Source organism: Cornus florida, unplaced genomic scaffold (genome assembly GCF_030987335.1).
Source record: "Cornus florida cultivar Cherokee Brave unplaced genomic scaffold, ASM3098733v1 CherokeeBrave_3.0.0_Hap2_Chr07, whole genome shotgun sequence".
NCBI classification, from domain to species: domain Eukaryota; kingdom Viridiplantae; phylum Streptophyta; class Magnoliopsida; order Cornales; family Cornaceae; genus Cornus; species Cornus florida.
Window position 1 is genome coordinate 47,939,548 of NW_026775577.1, and position 11,733 is coordinate 47,951,280.

Sequence of the window (11,733 nt, forward strand, 5' to 3'; positions counted from 1 at the left end):
AAGCATGAAACCAGGTAAAACTTTTATAAAGAAAGACTAATCATGAAATGTGATGAAAATTGACTTTCAGCATGTAAGAAATACCTCACATATATTAAAGGTCCTAACCTTAGTCTTGAAGACATCTGTTGTTATCTGCCAAAAGGATTTAACACAAACAGAAGTTTGTTCGCTGAATCTAGAAACACTTTCTCAAGTATATTTCATGTAAATTCTTTGAATGTAGACTTTATTTTACCATGAAAAAGTTGAAAAGTAATCCAAATGTGCTAGAGACAAACCTCAAATAATTTTTAATACATTTCTTGCGCTCTACATCTACAAATACAAAAGCACTTGACCAATAAAGTAACACACACACATATATAGAGAGAGGTATCTTCATACAATGGTTCCATGCTTTGTCTGATTGCCAAACGGTCAAGCACACACATCAGCAAGGGAAATCATGAAATTAAATATATTAAAGTGTTTTTTTAATTTTTAAAGAGATTACATTACCATGGAGTTACAACAAGACAATTCCTATTGGGTCAGATTTTTTATGTACTTTAACAGGAACAGAGGTAGGTTTGAGGAGAGTAAAAAAATGATCCCAGCCCCAAACCATTCTGCTTATTTGTAAATATATATATATATATATCTCCTTTATATTATTAGTTTTTTTTTTTTTTTTTTTTCTTTTCATTCTTCTTTTAATTAAGATTTTCTAATTACAATATTAAAAAATAGATGCATGTAACTATAGTTCATGATAATATAATAATACATTTATACACCAAAAAAAAATATGGATCATAAAAAATATGTCCCACTCCCACCCCATTCCTACAGGACTGGATTTTAAAGTACTGCCATCAAATAAGTGGCAGGTTTGTAAAGAATATTTCATTAATTATAACATTATTAATCTTTCTTTTCTTTAATGATAATTTTAATTTCTAGTCACAAAATTAAGAAATACATGATGTAACTATTATGTATCGTGGGTCAGATTTAAAATGGAGGTGTCAATAGCATCAAATTGTACAGAGAAGTACTAAGCAAGATCTAAAAACTAATAAATCACAAAATGTTAGGACAATGGAAGAAATGGTTATCCTTCTTTCTCTGTTAGGAGCATGATATATGCACCGAAGAAAGAAGTGGAAGGGCCAGAGTCTCACCTCAATGCATCCAGGGAATGCAAACTCACTAACCCTTTCAGCTTCTTTCTTCAGTTTAAAAAGTAAATAAAAATTTTAAAAAATAACAAAGAAATCATAGTTTTCATTTTGTAGGACCGTCAAGTCCTGTCAGTGAACAAACCTACTAACTCAGGTTCGGAAAATGATCAAGCTTTATAATTCTTCTCTTTGGAATTAGGGTCAATTAAAACAGACACTACTAATATAATGTTATCATATATGATAACAATAACCATATTGGACTGCAAAAGGGAAAGCAATCAGCTCATATTATGAAATTTGAGGCGTATAGAGATGCCAATCTAAGAGAATCAAAGTCAAAACTGAAACATCAAATATACATTTAAGCATGAAGCTGGGCAAAAGTTTTACAAAAAATATCATGCAACAGTTCAAATGACATGCTGAATCAAATGATCTTAAAAAGGCATGAACTTGACGATGTGTGATGAAAATTGACTATCATGATGTAAAAAATACCTCACAGATATTGAAGGTCCTAACTTCTACCAAGCCTCAACTAGTTTCAAGACATTTCTTGCACTTGAAGAGTGTTATCTGATAAAAGAATTTAATACAATTAGTAAGTCTGTACTAAATCGAAGAGGACTTTCTGAAGTATATTTTCATATAGATCTCTTGAGCCCCAAGTATTTGTTTGGCATGAAAAAAGCGGTGCCGGTTCCGATGGAACCGAGTGGGCGTACAAGGAACTGCAGAAGTTCCAAAGAGAGATCCAAACAATATTCCAGAGGGAAGATTGCGGGACCAGGAGATTGTGTTGAGGTCTGGAATGAACACCTCAGGGTTCTTTTTGCCTTTGATAAAGGACTTCGGGAAAGTTAATTGGCTAGGAAGAACTGTAAAGTTACTTGTGAAAGTAATTGACTGGAAAGTAAGATTATCTAATGTAAAGTAAAGTGCAGGACTTAGACTAAACATAATGAACTTGCATTGCAGTATAAAGTAATGATTGTATTGAAATACGTTTTTGGCGTTGAGCCCCTTCTACGTTATACATAAGGTCCTATTTATAGAATGAAAATACAACAGTTAAACAAACAGTAGTTCCATTTATGCCACCAACAGCTAGCAAGTGTCCCAAAACATGCAATCGTGCCTTTCTTGATTTTTCTAGAACCTCCACGTCCCAAACATACAAACGTGCAGACCTCCACGTCCCAAACATGCAAATGTGCAGACCTTCCTGGAACTTCCACGTTCTTTTACCACGTTATTTTCCCATGTTATTATTGTGTCTGGAGTTGCCCTACAATTGTGCCATCATGTGACCGTGCTTTAATCCTTCTAGAGCCCCAACGTTTTGAACATGCCAACAATCATGTGATCGTACTTTGATTTGCATGACTTCCTCTGTTTGAGCAAATGACCACCATTCCTATTTCTCGGATGGTGGTAGTAGTGGCCCCAAACATGCAATCGTGCCGTTCTTGATTTTCCTAGAACCTCCATATTTTTAGGAACTCCAATTTTCCCACGTTTAATAAACACGTTCCTTTAACCAAACGTGGCTTCAATTTAATTCAACTACCAATCTTCTTTATGGGCTTCTTTGAGTCAAACTTTATTTCACAAGCTTTCATAAAATTAAAGTATTTTAATATATCCAAACCACTTCTAACTGGATTTTACTGAGACCATTCCTTGAGCAAAACTCTCACCCATCATAAAACCGACTTGACCCAAATTCTTCCACGTGTGTATTTTCCATTGATTGAAAATAAGGGTGTAAACATTGCCCCCCTAAATTCTTTGCCTTTGATTGCGCAAAAAAGGCATGGAATTTAAATAGATCACTTACTTCTTTTGGCAGACGAATTGCCGGACCCACCAAATCTTTCCTTTAAAAGAAATTGATTCCTTTTGCTTTGGAGAAAACAAACTGAACCGTCCCTTAGGAAAATCAAATATTTTGAATCGGCATGCTATCCCTATCATTAAATGGACCCACCCAATCCATTTTTGAAAAGAAACTAACCCCTTATAAATTGGAAAGGCAACCTACCTGTCGTCCAATCTTAAACCAACTTTCCAGGCATTATAAATGAGAAGACCTACCAAATCTTTCTTCATTAACAAAAATAATAATTACTAGGTCTTGAAAAGGCAAGCTAGTCGCTTCTTGTACCTATCCAATTAAAGACTCCATAACTATTCGCCTTCTTCAGCCGTTTAGATCTCCTCAGGATGACTCATCTTTAAATCTCTTGAACAACCCTTATATCTCTCTTATGTATCCATCCCAACTATAAATACATATGTAGTTTCCTTTCATAGTCAGAACAAACTCTTTCTCTCAACTTCAAATTGAGCGAACAAACCCTAGATATTTTTGTGATGGCTCCAAAACAAAAACGGCTAACCAGGTCCACTACAAGTTCAACCATGCTTGCTCCCTCTTCTGATCAAACCAAAACACACAGCCATAGCCACCAAGTCCAAAAATCCTTAAGTTAGTACCTGAATTAGAGATTACCTTCGATTCTTTCCATCCTATTGGCCCCTTAAATGGACTAGGGCCTTTTCTCTTGAATGAATTTCCTCTATCTTTATCCGAGTTTTACCCTATGGCAGAGGATGATCTTCCATTCAATTGGGAGTACCCGTTGATCATTGTCAGAGGAAAAAGTAAAAGCCCACTCTTTCTCTCAAGAACTGGCCAAGATGTCGTCCATTATGGAAGTCATGGGTCAATCGCTTATCTGGTGATGACAAGATTGCCTCCACTTAGAAAAGGCAAGGCATTTTCGATGCCATACAATTGAGCAAGGTATCAATGATTCAGGACAAGAACCTATTTTTCCCTGCTGTCTTCTTCTGGTCTAATGTGACCAACTCTTTACATCTCCGGAATGGAATGATGTCTGTCACAATGAGGGACATTTGCTGTATAACTGGTTTAAAGCCTCATGGAGACTATATCAGTGCCTTTCTACATGTAGGATCTTTCAGTTTTCCCTCCTCTGACGACGAAAACAAGAAATTCTATTCTTCTCCTGTACCTTTCATGGAATTCCACAACAAAAAGACTGGGCCCGTTGCATTGAAAGAGCTTACTGCCTTCTTGATTTGCTGGCTTTCTGGACACCTATTATGTGTTCCCTCTGGACAAGTCACCAAGGATTTTGTCCAGATTGCTGTTGCTCTTGCCAAAGGTGCAGACTTGGCCCTTGCTTCTCTGGTTCTTTCTCACTTGTACCGAGGTATGAATGATCTCCTAGAGTTTAATTTCACTCGTTTTGGCAATCCATTCTGGATTTTCTAGGTGTCGCTAAAAATATATTTTCCAAGCTTGACCACTCCTATTTCTGTTCAGCCTGAAAAACCTTTGCTAACTTATAGCTTTGTTGAAAGCAGGCCCACCCGTTTCTCTTTTACTGAAGTATTTCGTTTCTTTTATGACCACAATGACTTCAAACCAAACTCATCTTTAGATCCCTTTTTCCAATTATGGACTGATGCCTTCCTGGCTTGTACCCTCCCCCGGAGTTTCAACCAAAAAGTCTTCTGACGATTGGAAGAAAATTTGGACAAGCTTTTTAATCTGCCGTGATTTACACTATGGAACCTCCACTCCTGCTTCAAAGAATAGTCATTGTGGGGTTGAGTATTACAATCCAGCTCAGTTGGCTAGACAATTTGGCTTAACATAACTCATTCCTTTGCCCCCTTTTGAATCGGTCAATAGACTTTTTAATGCAAGAGTCAGGTTTACCGATAATGAGCAATTCCAGGAAGTGGATGAAAAGTATGCCTTGAAGAAAAACTCTTTTGAATTCGAAGGTTTTAATAGTTGCCCAGAAGTAACCCAAGACTTCATCGATTGGTGGACTGCTTATGTTAACTCAACCAGAAAATCAGCTTATGTGGAAGTTTGCAATAGGCTTTTGAATTTCTTTAAGCCTACCACACCGAGCTATAAAGAAACATTCTCTAATGGTAAGCTTTCATACTTTGAATTTTCCCACACTAGTCACATATAATCTGTTAATAAAAATCTCCGTTCTTTTGACAGACAATGATGATGATGATGCCGATGGAAAGGATAAGAATCCTACCGGCAAGAAAGGAAAAATTGAATTGCCTACAGAGGTTGAAGGTATTGAAGGAGGTGGGGATAGTAATCCAGAAGGCTCTGGGGTTGACAAGCCTCTAGGTAGTGACAAAGATGTGGCCCTTATGAAAGTTAAGAAAGAGAAATTTCAAGAAGATGAGCTCTATAAAACAAAAGGGAAAAAGAAAGCTGCTTCTTCTTCTCAGGTATCATCAATACCTTCTAGTTGGTATGACTTCCTTTTTAATCCTTTTCTTAATAACCTCTAGTATACTTTTCCATTTGACAGACTCTAGCCATTGCCAAGAAAAAGTACATACCTCCTGTCACTTTGTCAAGTGATGATGACTCCTTTACCGCCTCTGAAAAGAGTACCTCAAAAAAGATCTCTTCAGTAAAAACTTCTACCAAGTCAATGAAACATGCAAGTCCACTTGACCGAGATCATCCCCTGAAAAGTAAGAGGAAACTCATTGTGGACCCTGAACCGGATGAAGAATCTGACTTCTTTCAACTAACTCCATAAACAAAGAAAACCAAGAAAGAAATCAACTTGGTGAGTTAGTCATTACTGCCCTTTCTTTAACTTGGTCTTGACTAACCATTATTCCACAGGCCATAATCTGTTAAACATTGCATTGGAAAGTGTTCCATTAGAAGAGCAAGACTTGGATCTTCAAAAGTCCATTGCTGCAAGTTTAATTCCTCCAATCAGTTTAGATAACACTATCATGCCTGCTTCCATTGATCCAATTACGATTATCCCTCCTTTGAAAGTTTCAGCTGGACCTACTCCTTCCCTTCCAGAGGTAATCCCTTTCCTCTTAAATTTCAATAACATTTCTTAAATTGAAGCTAAACTATTTTCTTTCTATGACTTAGACAACTCATTCAATGTCTAACTCTACCTCCTTCATAGTAAAGAGAAGGGCACTCCTAGCTTTGGATGACTTGTATAAAGTAGCTAAGGCCTCGAAATCCTCAAGCACTTCCACCTCTAATGCTAGTATTCCTGTTGCTCCTTGTCCAACTGGAGAGGCCTTGAGAGTTGCCAAAGATCAGTTGTTCCAATACCTTGAGAAGAATGTCAAAGAGATTCCTTCATTTCAACAAAACTTGATCACTGTCTTGTCTACATTGAAGAAAAATCCAGACCTTTCTCCAGAAATTTAACTCTCTTTAGGCCAATTGCAACACCAGCTACCTTTCATGGCGACAAATATCAATTCTTTTGCAACTGCCACTGGTGAACTCAATCAGGAAATTCAATTGAAGGATAAGGCTTCTGAAGATCTCAATAACAGCCTCCTTCCTTATCCAGAGATTAAAACCAAGTTTAAGCAAATGACTGATAAAAAAGAGAGTTTTACTGCGGAGATGGAAAAAATTCAAAAGGAATTGGAGAGACTTAAGACTGAAGAGGCTGAATTGGAACAGATTGCTCAAGCAATCTTTGCTGAATCAAGCAAGTATAGGAAAAGCTGGGAGGATCTTGCCGACGAAATTCCTTTTCTAGAAGAAGTGAAAAACAAAGCTGAGGAAGAAGCAGGTCAATCCAAACTTCTTTGGGAAAGCTTCGAAGGCAAGTTTGCCTCTTTATGATGATGTGGTTCTTTGTTGGCTTCTTGGACACTTTCTTTTAATGTAATAATCGTAGGTGTTTTAGGTCTAGACACCTTTCTTTTGAATGGCATGTAATGGAACTTTCTCATATATTGAAATGCCACTTTTAGTTTCATCCTATTTCTTCGTGCTTTCACACCACACTTTATTTAATTGAAATGGAATGCATAAGAGATAAAAGGCAAGATTGAAAATAACTTAAGAACCATGAGTTGATTCTAAATGAAAATATGAAAATAGCCAAAATACCTCTTGCCGGAAATACTTGGTTGTTTTATTCATTGGAAAATCCTATGAAAATTCAAAATTGCCAAGGCCAGTGAAACGGCAATTAGAAAAATTTCAGGCTTTTCCATAGGAAAATCCTATTTCCCTTCCAAATGCCAATTCTCTTTTGGAAGGCTTGACCAACCATTCATTTGGCTGGTCTTAGTATCCTTTTCTCCCAGGCTTCAAAGAATGAGGGGTGATACTGTTCCAAGTATACCCCATTGATGGGAGATAAATAAGGCTCGCCATCTATATCCATCAACTGATAAGCTCATTTTCCTAGAATCCTTTCAACTAAGAAAGGTCCTTCCCATTTTGGAGTCCATTTGCCAAACTCTCTATGTTTAGTCCCAAGTGGCAATTTGACTTTCCAAACCATGTCTCCTTCTAGGAAAGACTTAGCCTTTACCTTTTTGTTGTAAGCTCGCATCACCTTCTCCTTCTGTTTAATAACATGGTCTAAAGCACTTAACCGAACTTCATCAAGGTCTTTTAGCTCTGCTAGCATGGCTTGAGTATATTCAGCTGGAGTCAACTCATTTTGGAAAGCTACTCTTGTTGATTTCACTGTCATTTCCATTGGAAGTACTGCATCGTGTCCATACGTTAACATATAAGGAATAACTCCAGTACTTGTTCTTTTTGAATTCCTATAAGCCCATAGTGCTTCTGACAAAAGATTATGCCACTGCCGTGGATACTTCTCAATCATCTTCTCAATTATGCCAATGATGACCTTGTTAGATGCCTCTGCTTGTCCATTTGCTTGAGCAAAGTATAGAGTAAAGCTTGTGAACTGGATATTATATATGTCGGATAGATCTTGCACCATACTTCCTAGAAAGGAAAAACTTCTATCTGTGGTGATGGTCTTCGGAATTCTAAACCGATGGATGATATGCTTCTCAATGAAATCCATCACTGTTGATTGTACACAAGATTTCAAAGGAATGGCTTCCACCCATTTCGTGAAATAGTCTGTGGCCACTACTATATAAGTATGGTCATCAGTAGAAGGAGGTGTGATTTTCCCAATGAAATCTAATGCCCAACCTCTAAATAGCCATATCTTCACCACAAGCTGTATGTCGATGGCTGACACTCTTTGAATAGGACCATACTTTTGACAAGCTTGACAACTTTTGGCAAAGTCATTACAGTATTTTAAAATGCCTCTCTAATGATATCCATACCTTCTTAGTAGCCATCTCATCTTTGTTCCAGCTTGATGGGCTCCACATAGCCCGTTATGAACTTCCCCCATGGCTTGAATTGATTCCAATTTGTCCAAACACCTGAGGAGAAGACCATTTTCTTTGCTTTTCTTGTACAATTCTCCATCCATTAGAATGTAATGAGGAGCTACAAGCTGAATTTTCTTATTCACATTTGTACTTGGATTCATCAGGAACTTAATGATGGGAATTCTCCAATCATCTGGATCTGCCTCCTCCAAGTCAACATAATTAACTTCTAAATGTTCATTCCTCATTTCTATAGATGGAAGTGGTCTTCTTTTTATTGATATTATGGTTTCTTCTACTCTAGGTGGAACTCTTATACTGGATGCTACCTGGGCCAGTCTGTCTGCCTCTTTATTCAGGTGTTTTGGCCAATGCTGTAACTGATAATCATCAAATTGATCTATTAATTGTAAGGCCAAGAAATGGAAAGGCCTCAGATGATGACTAAGGCATCTGTATTCATCAGCCAATTGGTTGATCACGAGCTTGGAATCTCTAATGATGAGTACACTTCTGGCTTTCATTTCTAGTAGAATTTCCAAACCAATTATGAGTGACTCATACTCAGCTTGGTTATTAGTACATAAATAATCCAAAAAGAAAGAAAATGATGTCTTCCTTTTCCTTAGAGAAATTATAACAATTTTAGCTCCTCCTCCATCGCTAATACATAAACCATCAAAGAGTAATGTCCATGAAGAATGTTCGAGGTAGAGACTATCCACCTCGTCACACACTTCTGTTGCTATTTCAGTAGAAGGATGATCAGCCAGAAATTCTGCTAGACCACGTCCCTTGACTGCTTTCTGTGGAATGTACTTAAAACTAAACTCCATTAAGGCCAATGACCATTTTCCAATCCTTCTAGTAATCAAAGGCCTCAATAACATGTACTTAATCAAATCAATTTGAGAAACAATGTACATAACAACCGGAAGCATGTATATTCTTAATTTCATCGCAGAATAATACAAAGCAAGACATAACTTTTCAATTGGAGTGTACCTACATTCCACTGGAGTGAGTAATCGACTAAGAAAGTAGATTGCCTGTTCTTTTCCCCACTCATTATTTTGTGCCAATAGAGTCCCAATGGACTCCTCAGCGGCCGATAAGTATAACCTTAAAGGCTGCTTCTTTATTGGTGGCATCATTACAGGTGGATTGACCAGGTATCTTTTAAGTTCTTCGAAAGCTTCTTGATGCTGGTTAGCCCACTGGAAATCTTCTGTTTCTTTCAACTTCAGAATAGATGAAAAAACATGGGTTTTTCCAGCATGGTTGGAAATGAATCTGCGAAGAAAACCTACTTGCCCCAGGAACCTCTGAAGCTCATTCTTGCTCTGAGGAGGTTGTGCTTCCATAATGGCCTTAGCTTTGTTCTTGTCAATCTCTATTCCTCTCTGGTGAACCAGAAAGCCTAAGAAATTTCCAGCTGAAACTCCAAAAGCGCATTTCAACGGATTCATCTTCAACTTGTGCATCCTCATCCTTTTGAAGGCCATCTCTAAGTTGATCAAGTGTTGAGGATTTTTTGATGACTTGATGATTACGTCATCAATATAAACCTCCATAAACCTACTAATTATATCATGGAAAATCGCATTCATCGCCCTTTGGTAGGTAGCTCCTGCATTCTGAAGGCTAAACAGCATAACCACCCACTCAAATGTCCCAATAGAGCCTGGACATCTGAATGCCGTTTTTGAAATATCTTCTTCAGCAATATAAATCTGATTGTAACTGGAATGGCCATCCATGAATGATAGAATTCCATTCTTTGCCGCTGCATCCACCAATTGGTCTGCTATGGGCATCGGATACTCATCTTTTGGAGTTACAAAGTTAATATTTCGAAAATTTATGCATACTCTTAGCTTGCCATTCTTCTTGATGACTGGCACTATATTTGAAAGCCATTCCACATACCTGGTAGTTTTGATGAAGCCTGCCTTCAAAAGCCTTTCAATTTCTTCTTTGACTTTCAGAATAACTTCCTATGACATCCTTCTAGGAGGTTGTTTGAAAGGCCGGTACCCTTCTTTAATTGGTAGCTTATGCTCTACCAATTTTCTAGAAAGACCAGGCAACTCATTATATGTCCAAGCAAAGCAATCTTTAAATTCTTTCAAGAGAGAAATCAATTCTTCTTGAAAATTAGGTTCCAACAACCCACTTATATAAGTTGGCCGTGGATCCTGCTCTGTCCTCAAATTAATTTCTAGCAGCGGATCCTGAACCTCAGCCTTTAAATCATCAAGCTTTGCTGGAGTAGACTTCAAGTCTGCTAGTTGAATTGCATCCAGTTTCCCTTCTAGATCTTCTGTGGTTTCTACCAAGTTACTGGAAAATACCTTGGCATATCTTCTACTTCGTTCCAGCCGTAATTTGGCTAAATACGTTTTTAACCTTGCTAGGCAACAATTCACAGCCTGGCTTCTTGCCCTCTCTTTCTTGTGAACCTCTTCCATTAAAACTATTCAAAGTGCAAGGCGTTGGATGTCAGCCTGTGAGAGGATTGCTGGCCTTGACATCTCCTGGAACAACTCCTTAGCCTCTTCTTCCGTAAGAGTTTTCCGCATTATTGCCGACTTAGGTCGGCCCTTACTATCTTTTCCAATGAACCTTACTGGCACGGAACTCTCCATTGTAAAGCTCAGCATCTGCATGATACACTCTAGCAATGAATGGTTTATTATCCGCCTCTACAATCTTAACTTCGTCACCATCCCAAAAAATTAGCATTTAATGCAACGTGGAATGCAAAAATTGGGATGTATCCATTCGCGGCCTAATAATAAATTATAGGCCGCTGTGGATTCCACAATAAAAAATGCTGTCATGGTTGTAACATCCCCAACAGTCAATTCCAATGGAAGAATCCCCTATGTTTCCACTGAACCTCCAGTAAAATCGCTAATAGCCACATCACTAGGAATTACATCCTCTGTCGTCTTGCCCAAATTCCTCTTAACATTAATGGGAACAATATTCAGGATTGAACCGTTGTCTACCAAGGCTCTTGAAAGTGGACGACCCTCAATTAATACCTTTATGTAAAGTGGCTTCAACTGCTGAATCACTCCAACAGGGGGTTTTTCCAAAACTACTTTTTTTGGAGTTGGAAGTACATCATCTTGAATTTTAATTTCACAAGGCTCTTGGAAAGCCTCGGCTTCTTCTTCTGGAAATTCCTCTATAATTTCTTCTATGTGTATGCCATCAATCCTTTTCTCTGGAACTAAATCTAATTCAACAACTTCTGTTTCCTCTGTACTTGACCCATCGTCAGCAACATCACCTATCATTGAAGATGGCTGATTTGGTTTGGATT

The 11,733-nt window shown here is 37.8% G+C and overlaps 1 protein-coding gene across 1 annotated transcript; it reads right to left on the bottom strand.

Annotated features, from left to right (window-relative positions):
• Positions 1 to 7,426: 7,426 nt before the first annotated feature.
• LOC132316693 (uncharacterized) lies at positions 7,427 to 10,216 on the bottom strand. The gene is made up of 2 exons (XM_059815166.1): positions 8,349 to 10,216; positions 7,427 to 8,258 (listed from the first exon to the last, which is right to left on the bottom strand). Exons 1-2 carry the CDS (start codon positions 10,214 to 10,216, stop codon positions 7,427 to 7,429), a joined length of 2,700 nt encoding a protein of 899 aa, XP_059671149.1.
• Positions 10,217 to 11,733: the final 1,517 nt, after the last annotated feature.